The sequence below is a fragment of the Equus caballus genome, chromosome 25 (assembly GCF_041296265.1).
Source record: "Equus caballus isolate H_3958 breed thoroughbred chromosome 25, TB-T2T, whole genome shotgun sequence".
NCBI lineage: Eukaryota > Metazoa > Chordata > Mammalia > Perissodactyla > Equidae > Equus > Equus caballus.
Window position 1 is genome coordinate 41,016,493 of NC_091708.1, and position 17,113 is coordinate 41,033,605.

The 17,113-nt window shown below is 51.9% G+C and overlaps 2 protein-coding genes across 33 annotated transcripts in view; one reads left to right on the plus strand and one right to left on the minus strand.

Annotated features, from left to right (window-relative positions):
* Positions 1 to 1,498, plus strand: part of USP20 (ubiquitin specific peptidase 20) — a 42,619-nt gene extending 41,121 nt beyond the window's left edge. For all 5 annotated transcript variants that reach the window (XR_011432619.1, XR_011432620.1, XM_023629126.2 and 2 more), the window contains exon 25: positions 80 to 1,498. The gene's annotated coding sequence lies outside the window, so the exon portion shown is untranslated. The remainder of the gene's footprint in view (positions 1 to 79) is intronic.
* A 3,909-nt stretch (positions 1,499 to 5,407) lies between these two features.
* The window catches only part of FNBP1 (formin binding protein 1), a 121,159-nt gene continuing 109,453 nt past the window's right edge, over positions 5,408 to 17,113 (minus strand). For 11 of the 28 annotated variants that reach the window (XM_023629141.2, XM_070251665.1, XM_070251663.1 and 8 more), the window contains 4 exons: positions 16,108 to 16,240; positions 14,768 to 14,889; positions 14,315 to 14,454; positions 9,184 to 12,593 (listed from right to left, as the gene is read on the minus strand). In XM_023629141.2, coding sequence (XP_023484909.1) covers positions 12,415 to 12,593; positions 14,315 to 14,454; positions 14,768 to 14,889; positions 16,108 to 16,240 — 574 coding nt within the window. In that variant the 3' untranslated portion in view covers positions 9,184 to 12,414. Of the gene's footprint in view, positions 8,519 to 9,183; positions 12,594 to 14,314; positions 14,455 to 14,767; positions 14,890 to 16,107; positions 16,241 to 17,113 lie in introns of those variants that run through there. The other 17 variants (XM_070251666.1, XM_070251664.1, XM_070251662.1 and 14 more) reach the window with 3 other exon arrangements.

Genomic DNA, 17,113 nt, shown 5'->3' on the forward strand with positions numbered 1-17,113 from the left:
TCCCTGAACACACCTCCCACGAGGCTGCTTGCAAGAACCCTCGTGTGGGCCCTGGGCTGATGACCTGGTGTCCCCACAGGCCTCCGCCCTCGCCCTCCTGCCTGTGGAGGGTGCGTTTGTACTCGGAAGAGAGGCCAGCCGCTTCGGAAATGCAGATGCGTACAGAGGCAGCAAAGTTGTTTTGGTTCACAGTGAGTAATGCTGCAGCCAGGAAATATATCCACTTCCGTCTTGTTGACACCACCACGGCTCCATGATGTTAACTTGGGTCTTTGTCCTGGAAGTGCCCACACGTCACTGTCGTCGTTGTTTCCCCCAAACCCGCCCTCTCACTAGATTGGGCCCGGCTTTTGTCCCTGGAGCTCTCAGGGGCTGTGGCCTTGGGACGGAGGGGTGGAGAGTAGCTGCTGCTTGCCGGGCATCCCCCAGGCGCCTGGTCCAGCCAGCACCAGGACTCGCAGGCAGACGGTCAGAGTGGCGGGCAGAGTGCCGAGCGCTCGGGCAGTGAGGATGCTGCTGCTTGTCACTGGAGCCAGTTCCTACGAGGCCCCGCTTCACCCCTGCACCTCCTGTTTGTCACAGAAAGGCTCCTGAATCCTGGCTGCTGTCAGTGTTTGTCCTACAGACTCCCGACTCCGGACTCCTTCGTGATGGGGACCCGAAGGCGGGGGTGGATTTCTGTCAGAAGGGGTTGTTCCTGGAGGCAGCCGGCCTCCTCTCCCCCTGTGCTGCTGAGCTGGCCCCAGGGATTGGCTGTAACTCGCCTCTGCTAGGGAGCGGGATGATGAAACAGGAGTACCTCGCCTTGCTCTCATTTGCTGTTAACGCAGCTTCCCTGGTGGCTGACGCCAGAGAAAATGTACTTCCCCTTTCTCCCCAGCACCGAGCTGGGTAGAGCCCTGGCCCAGGGAGGGGTGGCATTGGGGCAGCTCTCGCACGCACGGCCCGGAATTGTGTCTTCTGGATGCTGAGCGAGGCGGCTGCTGAGCGCAGGGACCACCAGGCACAGGAGTCTGAGTCTTGCCTCCACTGGCACTGAAGCCCTGGACGAGGCAGCTGGGGAAAGATGCTCACCTCGTCAGGGCCGAAGCAACGGGGGGTTGGGAAGGGTCCCAGGATGAGACCCCCCAAAACCGTGGCCTTCAGTCTCTAGAAGCAGGCTTTGGCGGAAATTCCAGCAGGCAGTTCTGGCAGGGTCCCTTCGAGCTCTCGCAAACACGGTGCTCGCTTCTGTGATCTCGGGTTACGGACTCTGGTCCCTTCCCCACCGAGGTGCACGTGAGCAAAGAGCAAGCCACTGCTGGGATTTCTTGACATGTGCCACAGTCCTTTGAAAGTTGCTTCTGCAGCCAGCGGCGCCCCCCTGCAGAGCTGGCGGCTGCATGCTGCACTGTGGGTGTCGCAGGGATCCCGCTGTGCAGGTTGTAATCCCACCCCACGTCTGTGTGGTCTCGTTTGTGTTCAGAATGTCATAATAAATACATACGCGTTCCCCACAGCCCGCGCTGTTGTCTCCGCATCCACTGCCCTTCATTCTGTTACTGGAGGGAGGGGGATCCACCGTCTCGGGGGCTGGGGACGGGTTGGGGGGGCCGGGAGCCATGGCGACCGACATTACAAATGCCCGGACCTGGGCCTGGGAGGGGGCTGTGCAGGGCTCCCTGAAACGAGAGAGCCTCTGGAGGCTGCAGAGCGGAAGAGGAGGCCGAGCCGCCTTAAACACCCGGCCGCATGGGTTTTTCCTTTCTTGGAACCAGCCCCGACCCCAGAGACGTGGGGCCAGCTGTGGTCGGAGGATGAGGCCAGCGCATCCCACAGGCCGGTCCCCTGCTGGCACTGCATCGTGGGCTCAGTTGCTCCGATGTCAGAGCTGCCATGGAGCAGGGGTCACCCTCCCTGACCGCGGCGAGGGCTCTGCTGCTGGAGGGTAGCCGTCGCTGGGCTGACGGTGGGCGTTGGCGCCTCCATCGCGGTTGCTGGTGTCTGGCACTGGGAGCTCCCTGACCTTTAGTGGTGCTGGCCTTTTACAGTCCCTGCGGTTTGGGTTGGTTTTGTTTATACTTTTTGGGTTTTGGCAGGGAGAGAATAACTTGAGATTTTTATGTATTTAAACATTCCTTGTGAAATCTCATCAGACAGGAGTGTGCAGAAATGTGTTCACTATAAAGAATGATAAAATGGTGACAGTGCCGCCCTGGGGTCTGTCCCGTTCCCGGGTCCATGGAACTCCCAGGGCCGCCTGATCACGTCTCCCGCTGTGCCCCACCCCAGAGTAACTCTGCCTGCATTTCCTCTCTCCTCACTTTCTCGTGTTGCCACACATGCGTGTGTGTCTAAGTAGTAGTTTTCGATTTGCTCCCGTTTGAACGTTGTTTATGTGGAATCCCGAGGTACAGGTTTGCCTGGCTTTTCTTAGGTACCGTGGGAGGTGAGAAGGCAGAAGATCTGTCTGGAGGGTTGACTGATTTCTGAGGTTTGGGGACATTCATTTATGGTACTACAGGAAGCTGCGAGAGAAATACGTAGGTACCTGTTGGCCTTCAAATGTTTCCTTTATATTTTCCCTTGAAACACCAGGCTTTTCAGTAGCTTGGCCAAACTTAGATGCTGGAATCTGAACACAAAGCAGGAGTCTGTGCTGGTTCACCTCATGGACGGAGCGGAGCCGGGAAGCGCGGGGCTGCAGGGGAGCCGTCTGTGGTCTGCTGCTCCCCACGATGTCCCCTTGTCCCCTCCGTTGGGCTCTTCCCCGGGGCTGGCCCAGGACTGGCTCCAGCAGCCCCTTAGGGAGCCAGGAGCCACCCCTGCAGCCTGAGGAGTTTGCGGGCCCCCTGCGGCCTGGGTCTGTAGCCCTTCGGTCTGCCTGCACTTGTGCTCACAAAGCTGCATGGGAAAAGCATGTGCCAGGTGCAGCCCCCCTGAAAGCGAGCTTCCCACCTTTGTTCTAGTTTGAATTCAGGCAACATGAACTACCGTGCGAGCCTTACACTGCCGCGTTTGAGCCCCAGTGCCTTCGGGAGGAAGTTGTCTCCTGGAACCCTGCCTCCGTCTGGCTCTTTTCTCTGCTACAACTTGACCCACAGCAGAGAGGCATGTGCTGGTCGTAGAGAAGGTGCCGGCCGCAGTCAACATTTTGGATGGAGCGTGTTCTGGAAAGCCGCCCCAGGGGTGTATTAGGATGCAGTCTCCAGGCCTTCCCTGGATTTGACACCAGCGAGCAGCCCAGGTTGGGGGTGTCTGGAGAGCCAGCACTGGGGACAGGGTTCCACAGGATCGGGGCAGGCTCAGCCTGGTGCAGCGGGAGCCTGTGTGCAGCGAGGGGCACTGGGCTCCCCAGCAGGATGCTGCAGGCCCTGGAGGACCCTGCCCGCCCCCGCTGCTTCCGGGCCAGCAGAGGGGAAGGAGGAAATCCCTTTGTTCTTCCGGCACCTGTGATCCCGGGTCTGAGGACACTGCAGAGTGCTCACGGCTTCCCTTCTCAGAGGAGGACAGCAGAGGCTGGGCAACGAGAGGCCTCTTCCAGGCGGGTGGCTGGCCGGGCACTGGACTTCCTCACCTCGCAGGACACACGGGCCGTTGATCCTCACGGGGCTGGGCCTGCTGTTTGTCGCTGTCCGGCCTCCCCTGCGCCTCCCTCACTCAGACCCACACCATCCATCTTTTGCAGCAGTAATTCAAAGGGTGATCTCCAGGCTGTCCCACAGATTTCACGATCCCACCGATCTCTTTTGTTTTAAGAAAAAAGGGAACACACTTGAAGTCCCCTGCCTCTGCCCACTTCTGTTTCATCCCTAGCCACCTTGTTAGGGACCCTTCTCTCCTCGCACGTTCGGACTTCTCTTCCACTAGGGGTCGCCCCGGGCCCTGTGCAGCAGATCTGGCGACTTGGGCGAGGCTGGCAGGTGGGGGAGGCCAGGGAGGCCCGCCAGGCCTGCCCTGGGCGGCTGGTGCGATTCCCATACCAGCCGGAGGAGCCTGACTGACAGGTCTGCAGCATCACTGGAACCTTCTGAGTCAGCAGTTCCGTGCCTACAGAGGCCGCCCTCCCCTCGAGAGAGCACGGGGAAGGGAGTTGTCCAGCAGCACGGCTCTGGGTTGCTGCCACCGTTTGCAACCCCAGAGGGGAGGAAGTGGGTCACCAGAAGGCTCAGGTGTGTGGTGGGGTGAGGTGCCGACTGCCCCAAACACTGAACCAGGTAGGTGCACACACATGGGACGAGCCGGGCAGCGTCTCCGTGTTTCAGACCCCTGGGCACAGGGGCAAGTCCTAGAGCCCCGAGCTGTGGAGTCTGTCCCCGCATCAGAGTGACAAACGCCATCACTGGGGCTGGGAGCAAGCTCTGACTCAGAGCTGATGTCTGCGAGCCGCTGCCAGGCTGGCCCAGTGCCTCCCATTCTCACAGCAGCTCCCCGAGGAGACTGAGGCCCGCAGAGGCCAGGCCACACGCCCCCGTCAGCAGAGCCGTTTCCCAGCCCAGCGCCGGAGGCCCTGCAGGGAAGGGAGGTTCTCAGAAACACAGGAGGAGACGCTCCATGTCTTCTGCGGAGACCCTCGGAGACTATTCCTGGAACGAGACAAAGCCCAGAAAGAGCGTGCTGGGAACAGGCTTCCTAGCCTCGCCTTCCCTGAGGGTGATCGAAGGCCGCTCACGTCCGTCGTGGGGGAGGCCGAGGCCAGGCTCTTACTGGTGGCCTCACCTCCCACCCCTCAGCAAGTGAGTCCACACTTGGCATTAGTGAGGCTGCCCTGCTCACGCCCAGGGTGGCTGCTCGTGTTTCACCCCCTCGACAATGGTCTTCCTACCATGGCCCCTACAGAGCCTTCGGACATAGGCGTGGATGCTAACCAAGCGCATCTCGCCCGAAAGCCTGGGGCAAGATTTCCAATGCTGGTGACAGAAGGGTCTCCCACCACATATGTCCAGTGGGGGCTGGGCACGAGGCCCCCCCCCCCCACTTCAACCTGCACACTGTCTGCGGCTTCACAGAAACCAGCGATTTGAGCCACCAAGAGGGGGGGCTTGAGCACTGATGACACCAGACCGCCAACGAAATGCAGACACGCTCCTGTTTCAGGGCTCCCCGCCCCCACAGCAGGGTCCCTGAAAAGCTAGAGTAGCTGCCAGCTGAATCTGCAGCAAAAAAACTTCCCGGTCATGAGCAGCCTCCCCAAATCCCGGGCCCAGGCCACCTGGATCCCACCTGACCATCTCTGACAGCTTTCCCCCCGTGGGTGGGCTGGTCTGCAGAGCTGGCTGGCTCTCAAGCCCCTCCCCAGGCAGATGGCTGCACGGCTTGTCTTGGGTTTACACAGGAAGTCGGTGAGGTGCAGACTGGGGCTGGGCCCCAGGAACTCTGGCTGCCTCAGTGACCGGGGTCATCTCGGTGCAACAAAACCATCCCGGGATACGGTGCCAGAAGTTATATTTTTATTTAACATTTAGAGGATTAACATATAGTTACAAGGTCAACAGAAGCCTTCCAATGGAAGCACTGTATTTGGTTTAATTCCATCTCCAGAGACAGATGGGCGATTCCAGAACCTTTCCAATGCCAATGGGCCATTGACAACACTGAAATGCCTCCAAAGGTTAGAATTAGCGCCACACACACAAATAAACCCTCACGTTTAAAGGTGTTCAACATCAGGTTAAAACAGAATTTCGGATCACCTTTTAAAGCAGTTTTTCGATGACAGAAGCCCAGGAGGCAGAGCCATTAGGAAGTCTGAAAGCAAAACTTCTGGAAAAATACTTAGCCTCAACATAACTATTTCATGTTCAGTCAACTTCCTTCTGCAATTACAGATGTGACCCAAAGGCGTCAGAGGCCTGTGCTGGGGGGCCAGGCTACAGCCTCTCGCCTGGGCATCACCGCCGGGTGGCTGCAGGCGGAGCGTGATAAAGAGCCAAAGGAAAATCCCATCCCGGCTTTCCCTGCCTTCGTATGTTCCCATCCTGCAGGGGAAAACTGGGTAAATGATAAGTTCTTCTCTTGCACTTTGTTGTTAAGTCAAGTCGTTTTCAGGGCAGATTCTTTAAAAACTAGTAATTCTTACAACACAACAGTATTCTAGCATTGGTGGAGAAATGACGTGCGGTGGATCTGAGGGGACGCCGCGAAGCAGGTGGGAGACCCCACGTCTCTACTCTATGTGAACTGCTCCGCAATCATCTACCGGTGACTTCACAGTCGGATTCCCAGAGTAATGATATAGCTCGACTATCCTAGAATAACTGATTTCCTTTACTAAGCCCAGCGGGTACAGCACTGCCCTTTCCACACGGCCGCGCGGGCTGGCGGAGAAGCAAAGGTTAACACTGAGAAGCACTCATCTCCGTTCTTTTTTGGACACAGGTGATACAGAGGAAAAAACAAGTGCAGGGGATGCAAGAGGGGCCAAGCATGTTCTAGATTGGGTTTAACAGACCTTAAAAGGCCAGGTGCTGCAGCCCACACCTTTGCTCCCTATGCGGCGGAAAGTAACCTATCCTGACCCCTAACATGAGCGATGCCATGCGCATGCATGACGGAGGCTCTGAAACCTGACTGTGGAACCATGTAGCATCCTTGCGGAGAGTGGTTGGCTGGACTTGGTGGGATTTGGGAGTTCCTGGTGACACCTGGTCACTCTGCTGACGGAGGAGCCTTCGAGGAGCCACTGGGATGGCCGGGTCAACCACACACCTGTTGGTTTGCAGGGACACGGGTGAGGCCCTGACTCCTCTCGCTGTTTGGCATCCTGCTTTCAGTGTTGTCTGTCCTGATGGGGACCACACGTGGGCCGCGCACAGTGGGGAACGGAAGCCCCGGTGAATGCAGCAGCCCTGAGACGCATGGCTGCAGAGCAGGCAGCTCTCGGCCCCCGCCCCGGCCTCACTGCAGTGACAGAGGGCTCCTGCTCGCTGGCTCCAAACCTGAAGCCACTTCCTCTTCCCCTCCTTCCCCTTGGCATCTGCTTCGTTTCTAGTCACCGGGGGGCTCCTGGAGGGTGCGTGGTCCACGCCAGTCTGCTGAGGGCAACCATTTTCTCACTGAAAGTCTGTTCTCACTGAACGAAGACCCAGCACTTAGGACCTGCCATTTCCCTCCCAGGCCCTTCGGCGCCTGTAAGACTTCCTTGTCTTAGATTCACAAATGTCAAAAAGAATTGAGGATGCTCAAGGTGACCACCTAGTTACCAAAAGCCAAACAAGAGAAGAAAGATGCTCGATTTCATCCTTGGGCTTCGTGGATGGCGTTCTCATTGACAGAAACTCACAGCCAATGATTTCTCTTGACTGTTTCTGCACCAGATAAGAAGAGAAGCTACGCTGCTCTAAGGCATGAGTGGCCACAGGCCACATGACCTCACATTTTCCTCACAGATCCATAAGAGGAAGGAAACTGAGCTCAAAAAGCAAATCCAATTAATTCCGCGTGGCCTGAAGAACATGGGATAAGACGCAGAAGCTGCAGCCACAGGACCACTTGAAGGACAAGAAGCACAGGGTCTTTGGTGACAAAAGCACTAAAATCCTAAGAGGCAAATCTTGGAATTGATGGAAAGGGGGATTTTTACTGTGCAAGGAGCGAACGCAGAGGCGAGGCACTCATTCACAAAGCACCGCGATCTGCAGTTCTCATTAACGGGGAGCGCGTGGCCTGGGGCCTTCCTTGACCCCATGAAAGGGGGACAGAGTCACGACAGCAGGGCTGGCCCACAAGCTAGAATTTGACCTCCACTGAAGACAGGGCCCCAAACAAAAATGTGTGTGTGCACACATGTATGTGTGTGTGTGCATGCAGGTGTGTACATGTATGTGCATGTGCATGCAGGTGTGTGCATGTATGTGCGTGTGCATCCCCCAGTGCACACCACGGACATGCTGAGGCCGTGAAATGTTGCAAGGGCCAATGTTTAGCGTGAGGTGAGGACCCGTAATCAGAAAAGGACCATGGAATACTCAATGGACTTGGGAAAAGACGAGGATTTTCTAACGTAAACAATGTGGGAACGCATCAACGACATTCGGGCACTCAGTCCACCTGGCGCACTGACCCTCCTTGTCCAGATTCTGTTAGTCTCCCCAGGAGACCAGTGGCAAAGTTTTCACAAAAGGCACAGTGTGAACCGTTGGACGGGCCAGGACACGCCGGGTGGACTGAGGGCTGAGGCAGGAGCCCTGGAAGGAGGGAACGCATGTCTGGCTGCCTTCCACAGCCCTGTGCAGGGTGGGGACCAGAATGGGGACAGACCTGCCCCCAAAGAGGCGGCCAGACTGGGCCATGGGAGGAGCTGGGCCATGAGGAGCATGCTGTAAAAAGAAAAGAAGGAAAAAGGCAAGCAGCTGCATGGCGTGGGGACGTCACTTCAGGCTGAGATTCTGAGGGCCACACTCCAGCCCAGCCTGGGGGGCAGTCTGATCACGCAGGCGGGCGAGCGGGCGGGCAGCGGGGCCTGTGGAGACAAGCAGACCGAAGGGTTTCTCCTGGGAAGACTTCCGGAGGCTCTGGCTCCACAGCCACCTTTAGGAATCTACAACACAAAAAGAAAGAGAAAGAAAACACTGTCAGAGAGGAAGGCCCAGCATCAGGGGCGGGCATTCTGCTCCAAGCTGCCCGCCCTGGGAGGGGGGGGTGGGAGGGGCGGGGCGTTTTTAGAGCAATTGGTTACCACAGGGCACATCCGAGATAAGGAACTTTCACGGTTTTGTGTCCAGTCAGTAGCTCATCTTTCCTTCGGGGTCAGAGAAGCCCAGATGGATGACGATGCACCCGTCCACCCAACTCATCTTTCTAATAAATTGAGTTTCGAGAGAAAGAAGGAGATGGGGCCAGCTCCCCAGAAAGATGGAAGGAACTTAAGGGCCAATTCTCTCTCTGGTTGACACTCTGGTTCTTTAGCAGTAAAATGTAAAATCTTTGGTGAAAAGAAAAACTTGTCATCCAATGTTTACTTAGCAATAACCAGTGAAAGTTCTTCATCTTATGGGGTAGAAGGAACAAGAGAGATAGACCTTGAGCCCTTAGGTGCAGGAAACACAGAGAAGGTGTCATCATTTCAAAGGAGGGAAGAGGCAGAATTTTAAAAAAGCATTTGGCTAGGAAATCCCCCATTACTGAAGACGAAAGAGTTAAATGCTTGTATTACACCGAAGAAATTTCTCAGAAAGGAGAAAAATCATTTAAAATACACAACACTGAGAAAAATATAATGTTTATTAGAGAGGCAGATATGAGGGTACAACTAAAAGGTGCCAGACAGATTCTTTTCTTTTAGGATAAGAATAGAGAGAAACAATCATGGTGGCCATAGTCAAACAAACTTACTCAGAACCCAAGTGTCTATAATAAACTCAAGTGTGGAGCAGCCGGCAGGGGGCCTAGCTACAGGGTAACAGTCCGGGCCGCTGCCCCGCCGCCTTACAAAGCAGAAAGGTCATTAGGCAGCAGAATCAGCAATAAAACAAACAGATAAAAGAGTCAAACGTTAAAACAACGAATTCAAGTCATCCTTTTAGTTTTTAAATGGCAGTATATACAAATATATGGGGTGGGGGATTAGGGACATATTTAACAGAGAGCAATTTTCAAAAGCACAACCATCAAAGAGGACAGTCACAATCCAGTTGACCAAGTGGAAGTTGCTCTAGTCTAAATATTTTGGCAGTTATTAAATCGTCACATCGTAGACACCACACACACCAAAAAGAGCCCCCCCCCACTGCGGAAAATGAGCCTCCTGCTCTGACTACAGGGCATCGGAGCGGCAGCCCCGCCCGCTGGGATGGGTTTAGGGGTCGTGTCTGTGGGGAACAGATGTATCAACAAGGTAGGGAAGAGGGCTTCCACATGTACATTGTCTCTAAAATAAAAGGAGAAAACTTCATAAACAAGCCTGCTTTTAACAGGTAACTGTTGGAAGAAACAAAGTATACTTTGGGTGGAAATGGAAATCCTACTTCTCTGGCAATTGTTCCCATGCTTTTTCTAACGCTTCCCGCATTCAGGAGCCGGAAGTAGACCGGCAACATATCTTTCACTGTTGAGACAGATTCCAGAGACTCATCTGTTACCCGCCTGGAGGCACACAGCTTCCTAAGGATCAGACCACCCACCGGCCCCTGGAGCCTACTGAGGGATCTTCTGAATCAAATTTGCACAACTCTAAGGAAAAAACCCAACTTCAAGGAATGCCGTCCTTTTCAAGGCAGGCTTTTAAAAGGCTAATGTCTTGCCCTGTTTAAGACTTTTTCAGCACTGAGTTCACTTTCTCCAATAGTTCATAGTCTGGAAATGAGTTCATCGTGGGATAGAAAGGTCGGATTTTATTAACTCGAGTCTCCCATTCGCTTGGTGACATGGCCACAGCTGTGACCACCTACTGCTCATGGAAACAAATCTCTCTGGCGTAAGGGTCAGTTGACTTGCTTGTTGCAATACTTGAAAAGGAGACCTGAAATGATTTCCTTGAGTGGCCTTATCGATATCATGTCAGCAAAGGTATAATAATTCAAAAGAGATGTGAATTACAAAGTAATATTTAAAAAATCAATGTTTCCTGCTTTTGATCCTGTACTACAATTGTGGCAGATACAACCACGGAGAGACACTGGGGGATGGGCACACGGGATTGCTCTGTACCACCTCTGCAGCTTCCTGAGAATCCATAATTATTTAAAAATAAAAAGCATTTTAAAAATCAAGCTGTCTTAAGTAAAGGTGACTGAATTCCACTTTGGTGACCTTTGTGAAATGTCAGTGACCTTTCTGCTAGAATCTGCAGCCAGCACCCCCTCACTCCTGCTGAGTCCCAGCCCCCGATAGGCTGCTGTCCCTTTTAGAATCAGCTCTAAATGGACTTGAGCTTATAAAAGGAGCCCACAATGTAAAGGCAAGGAGCTAATTTCCTATTTGACATGAATAATTTTCAAAGCCAAATAAAAAGAGACTCTCAACCCACCATCTTCATTCTGACCCACTTATAGCTGATTCTCCATGATCTCAGGGCAGATTCTCAAAATGGGCACGAACCCTGGGCTCGGTACTCCTCTATGCATGTGACCGACTACTTCGCTACCTGTCTGGCCAATTTAAAAATGCAAATCCCCATGTGACCCAGATTCCTTTAAAGATGGGGAAACATTTTATTTTATTCTGGCTATACTTGATTATATAAAATGAACTGGAAATTCTAAAACAATTTTCAGTAAATTCACACTTCGGGTTTTAAAGATGCCAATGATTAAAAAAACCCAAAAAGTCCTGGGGCTGGCCTGGTGGCATAGTGGTTGGGTTTGCATGCACCACTTTGGCGTCCCCCAGGATTCACGTATTCGGATCCCGGGCATGGACCTACACACCACTCATCAAGCCATGCTGTGGCCATGGCCCACATACAAAATGGAGGAAGTTTCACACGGATGTTAGCTCAGGGACAATCCTCCTCAAGCAAAAAGAGGACGATTGGCAACAGATGTTAGCCCAGGGCCAATCTTCCTCACACACACACACACACACAATCCCATCTTTGAAAAGTGACGTGCAGGGGTCTGTGTGTAGAAACAGCTGCTGCTGCCCTGGGTTCTATTTAGAGCCCCAGCTGGGGAGGTGTGAGCTGAATAGTTGCCACAAAACTTCCAACAGAACAGAATGAAGTGCGCCATTTTTATATAAGTTTATCTAAAAGCACTAGCACATCTGATCGACTCTGTCAGTTGGCAGAGGGGAGATCAGCAGTCATAGGTAAAAATCAACTGGGTGATCAGCCAGATTTTTCCAGATTTCAGTCGGTTGCTCGGGACCGTATAGACCTAAGAGGATAACCCTGATGATCTAGCAATGATCTTAACCACGTTTAAGTAAAAATACACACTTTTGGTACCAATGTAAGAATCTTATTTCCTTCTTTCCTTAAGAAGGGGAGCTTTTATTTATGACTTCCTCCATAGTGAATGATTATAAAATTTAACAAACTAGCGTAGTTCAATTTATTAAGTTACAAACTGTAACAGTCTAAGGTACTTCAATTTATGGCAGGTACTAGATATAAATAAGAGAACTGAAGTCTTCTGCACCCCTATGATGTAAGTGGACTTTTAAATTCAGAAATATTGATTAGAAGCTAGAAGGCAGCTTTGTTTTGTTATCTGTGGTGCTGCCGAAAGAGGAAACGTTTATCAGATTTCAAATGACACAGTTGCAAATTGGCAGCTGGCAGCTTTCCACAGAAAATTTCATCAACAAGAGAAACTTGATTAGAGTCAAGACTAACCAAGGAAATTCAGGTGTGAGATGCCTATGAGTCCACCGTGTGGCCACAGGGACATAGACTGCGGTGCCGTCCATCCAGGCTTCTGAAGAAGTGCCTGGAACAGTCACAGGTGTGGGGAGAAACAACTCCAATTTTTAAAAAAATGTTTCAAAGTTGTATTAAATATAAGTCTTAGCACCTTTGGCATTTTTGTCCAAATAGACTTCGACGTAGGAAGTGGGGACATAACCCTCTTCATCTTCACTTCTCCGAATGCGGGTCCAGCCATCACCTTTGTCCTCCTCTATGACGTACAGTGTTTCTCCTTCAACTACTGAAATGGTTCCTTCATTCTGACCTGAAAAAGCAATATTGGAATATTTTAGTTTTCTCGTCAAATCCAGACCGAGAGCAAACGGGGCTTTGCAGTGAAACAAGTGTGGTACAAGACGAGGCGCATACGCGGATGCTCTGGTCCTTTGCTCCTTGTCCCGAAGCTTCCAGGTCCTCACCCTGCATCTCTCTAAGGACCCTTCTCTCCTCCTCCAAGGAGCCCTCCTCTTCCCAGAACAGCAGTTTCTCCCCAAGGGAAGTCTTTGGTCCTCTTCTCTTCTCTTCTTCCCTCTTGCATCTCTCTCTTGCGGTGAAAGGACTCCCATGGCCTCAATTACACCTCATCCCCACTCCTTTCTCCCATGCTGGTTCTTGTCTGTGCCTAAGGTTCCACTTCTCCTTCTGCCTGAAGCACACCTTGGTGTTTGCCTGACTCCTGACACGCAACATGGGTTAACCTGGACTCGTCATTGTTCCTCCCCAACTAGATCCCCTGCTTTCCCGTGCACTGGACTGCCACTGTCCCGGGAATGCAACTTCGGGACTCATCTGTGATTTCCTCCCCTCTTTCTTCCCGACTTCCAGTCAGCCACCAGGCTGAGCAGTTTGTTGACTGCGGCATCTCTGTGTCCATTCCCTAATTGAGGCCCCCAAGACATCTGCTAAGATAATGTCAAAAGACGAGCCACCACTGCCCGAACAGTATTCTGAAAGGCCACTTGTTTTGGGAGCTGTTGACGGGGGGGCACTGTGGGGGCTGAGGGGGCTGAGGGGGGCCTGAGGACATGAAGTAACACGGGGAACATTTAACCTGGTACTTCTCTTTCTTGTTTTGTCACAATGAACATTTAGTCTATCAAAGGCTCTGAAAAGTCCTGTAGTAAAGAAATCTGTAAAATTCATTGATCCCAGGGCTTCCCAAACTTCTCTGAGCTCTGATTGCTTCTTTCGTAGCATCCTTATTAACATTCTCAGGACATCATTTCAAGGTTCATCGGTTTAGGAAACACCAGGCTAATCTTTCTAACCATTATCCCTGTTTTCTGATTGAACTTACACATGACACTAAATGGCCTAAGGTACAGCTCTGAGCGTGTCAACACCCGCGATACTTTGAATAGTTCCTCAATGCTTGCCAAGTAAAATCCACGTTTCTCTCACACCCACCTCCCCACTGACACTGCCTACTTTCTCATCTCAAATTCCACTAGTAGCACCTAAGACATCTGGGCTCCAGCCACAGGAGCCCCATGCTTTCCTCACCTCCACGGCTGGCAATGCCTGTTCCTCTGAGACATGGCTGCACAGAGAGTTCTCTGAGTTCTGTTAAGGTAGTGATTCACGCCCCCAGGAAGCCCCCATCACTCTCTCCCCCTCCTCTGGGAAATCCTGCAGGCTGTCCCCTGTAGGATGTGTGTCCAAGGCAGATGCTACAGCATCCCACCCGCATCCCACCCCTTCAGGGGTCTTTACGGGACAGGGGCTCTGCGAGAACTGAACGCACGGGTGAGACAGTCATTACTCCCTGCCATCTGCTGTAATTAAGCTCATTGGAAGGTGTTAAACTGCACAGACCAGAGGGCAAAACAGACAGCCGTCGACCAAACGACAATAATACTATGCGCAGAGCAAGAGAGTAGCAGAGAAAGATCTGGAAGGCTTCAAAAGAAGGTGTGATCCGAGAAAGAGAAGAGTGACACAGGAAGTTTATGAAAAGTGGGGGCCTTGGGCTGGCACGTGTGTTACCTTCAAAGGTGTAGAGAGCTTTACAAGTCCCTATGGCAGGGAGGGGCTCCTCATCATCGAACTCGTCGTCAAAATCCGTGGCCAGCACCTTCACCTCACTCTCCTGACTCTGCTCCTCCGTGTAACTGCCATCCGGGCTGCTCAAGAGAGGAAGACACACAGCAACTATAGCGACTGCCCCCGGGAGGACTCCAGTCCAGCCCCCTTGAGAGCAAAGTGCTTGAGGCCCCCAAGTGCCGTAACTAAGGCCACTTCAAATCACCCCCCATGCTCTGTCACCCTCCCATGTGGTATCAGAACCCTGCACCGGGGAGAGAACCTGAGATCCGTCATCACAGGCACTTTGGTGTCTAACAAGCGCCTTATGCTCGTTTCCACATTCCAGAGTCGAGAACCGAATACACAGTAACATTGCTCCCTTGCTCGAAAGCAGGCCCTGTGCAGATACTGTACCTCTCGCGGTCCTGGGCGCAGTTGTTGACGGTCGCTGGGCTCTGGGTGTCGTACATGCCGCTCTGTCGGCGGGCCTGGTCGCTGCGCGCTGGGAGCCTGCCTTCAACCTCCGCCAGCCACGCCTGGAAACAAATGCCACGACAGACCCTGGCCTGAGCTCAGCTGAGCGCCTGAGCAGGGAGTCTTAAGGCCCCCAATTTGGGCTGCTCGTTGGTCAGTGAAGCTGATTCGAGAAGGCCCACATCAGGGTGGAGCCTCCGGTGTTTTTGCTTTTCACTGTATAAATGCTCCTACAGGCAACTGTTTCCATTTCACCCCCAGCTGGAGAAGTGGGAGCAAACTTAGATGTAGGCAATCGCTTGCATTGTGGCAGAAGGAACCCCGGACCACGTTCTACTCTTGGGCTTTTTAAACAGCTGTGTGGCTTTGGATAAATCACTTCTAGTTCCTTCTGGTTCCAGAAATTCTGTGACCGTGAGGTCACACTGGGAAACACAAGGGGACTGCCACACTAGGGCAGTGACTAAGTTTGAAAGCCATACTTCCCATATTTTTAAAAGTGTAACGTTTTTTTAATAATGAAGAAACTCATACGTAGGAAATAAAATCAGCAAAATTTGAAATAGTCATGCTATTCGAAAGGCAGAGGAATAAAAATGACCAGAAAAGGACATTTCCAGGTTCTAAAAACTCAAACATTAAAAACTTTCAACAGATTCTAGGAAGAATGAAAAAAGCCACAATAACCTATCCTGATTGGAATGATCGGTTACTAATTTCTTCTTCCATGCTCTGGAGACCTCTTTAAATTAGGGGGAAAAAAGAAGACTTTTGCCCACAGCCTTTGGGTGCTCCCCTCTCTCCTTAAAACACTTATTATTGGTGTTTCCTAGTCATTTCTCATTTCCGTTTCTTATTGGTTTTCATATATATATATAACCTTTTGATAATGGGTCCTTTGAAAGAACAATAACATATTTCAAGTGATTTTTTAAAATTGTTTTTTGATTTACTGAAATGACGAACAATTGTACACTCCCACTGCATCCGCTATCAACATGAAATGAAGCAGAACAAACTTAAATTAAAAGCAACACCGTGTACAAATGCAGCTGTAAACAGTGTGAGTTTTAGAGACACAATTAAAATAGGATATGCTGAAAAGCAGGACGCTCAATGGATGACGGCATATTTTCCCTTAAATCATGAAACACGGCGCCATTTCCAAGCCGTCTCTCTCAGAGAAATGTTGGCGCTCCACAACACGCCCTTCATGACACCCATCCCTTCTTCCGTTTCTTTTTCTCCAACAAAGCTTCTCCACAACAGCTTTTTCATACCTCAAATTTCTGGGCCTCTAGTCTCAATTTTTCGATATTTTGGCTGACTTCTGTTAATTTGTGATCCAAACTGGCTGGGTCTCCCATCTGAGGATTCTTTAGGTAAACATCTTTCATTTTTGTTATGGCATCTCTGAAAAAAGAATGAGCAGAGCCTGGTAAATGTTAATGTCGTCAGCCAATCAGATCCTCCTACCACCTGGGAAACCCTGTGCATGGGAGGGAGCGTGGGGGGATTCTGAGCGTGGACTAGAGGGCCTGTTGGGGCTGGCTCTAAAACGCCTCTGGAAGAATTCTGCTACCAAGGTCTGTATAATCCAGAGACAGATATTTAAATTGCAGCTGCCTTTTTGGGATGGGACCTCCCTATTGTCTTCAGCCAGTGAGAGACGTAATCCTGCACCACACCCCCTCTGCCGCAAACAACAATAGCAACAAACCAACTATTCTTTACACGAACCAAAGCTACAGCCGGCATCTCGGGCCTTGCGGGCTGCGCTGAGTTTACCTCGTGAAGGAAGCACAGGTAACTGCTTTGGGAATTTTATTATACACTATTTCCACTGTTAAGAAACTGAACCCACAGCTGGTCTCCAAGACAGGCGGGCAACAGAGCTGCGTACTGCAAGATGCCACACCCTTCCTGAAATCTCGTGTTGGAAGCCCTCCCACAGCAGCCCGAGTGAGGAACCCCCGGAGAAGCGTTGCGGGCACGCGTGGGCTTATCTGTAGGACCAAAGAACTCTGCGAACTTCAGCCCAGGCTTCAAGGGACTTGCAGTCGGGTTTGAGTTGCTGCAAGCTTAGAGCAGATGACTCTTTGCCAGGGGTAAGGGGCCAACTTTAATGAGCTTCAGCAAAAGAAAATCTAAACCAGTCATACAAGACAAGACCAACAAACCAAATTATATTTTGAGCCATGGGAAATAGTTTAACTGAAAATACAGAAATAATAGGAACAGAATTTCCACAGGTCCTCACCCCCCCCCCCCCCCCCCCCCGCCGCC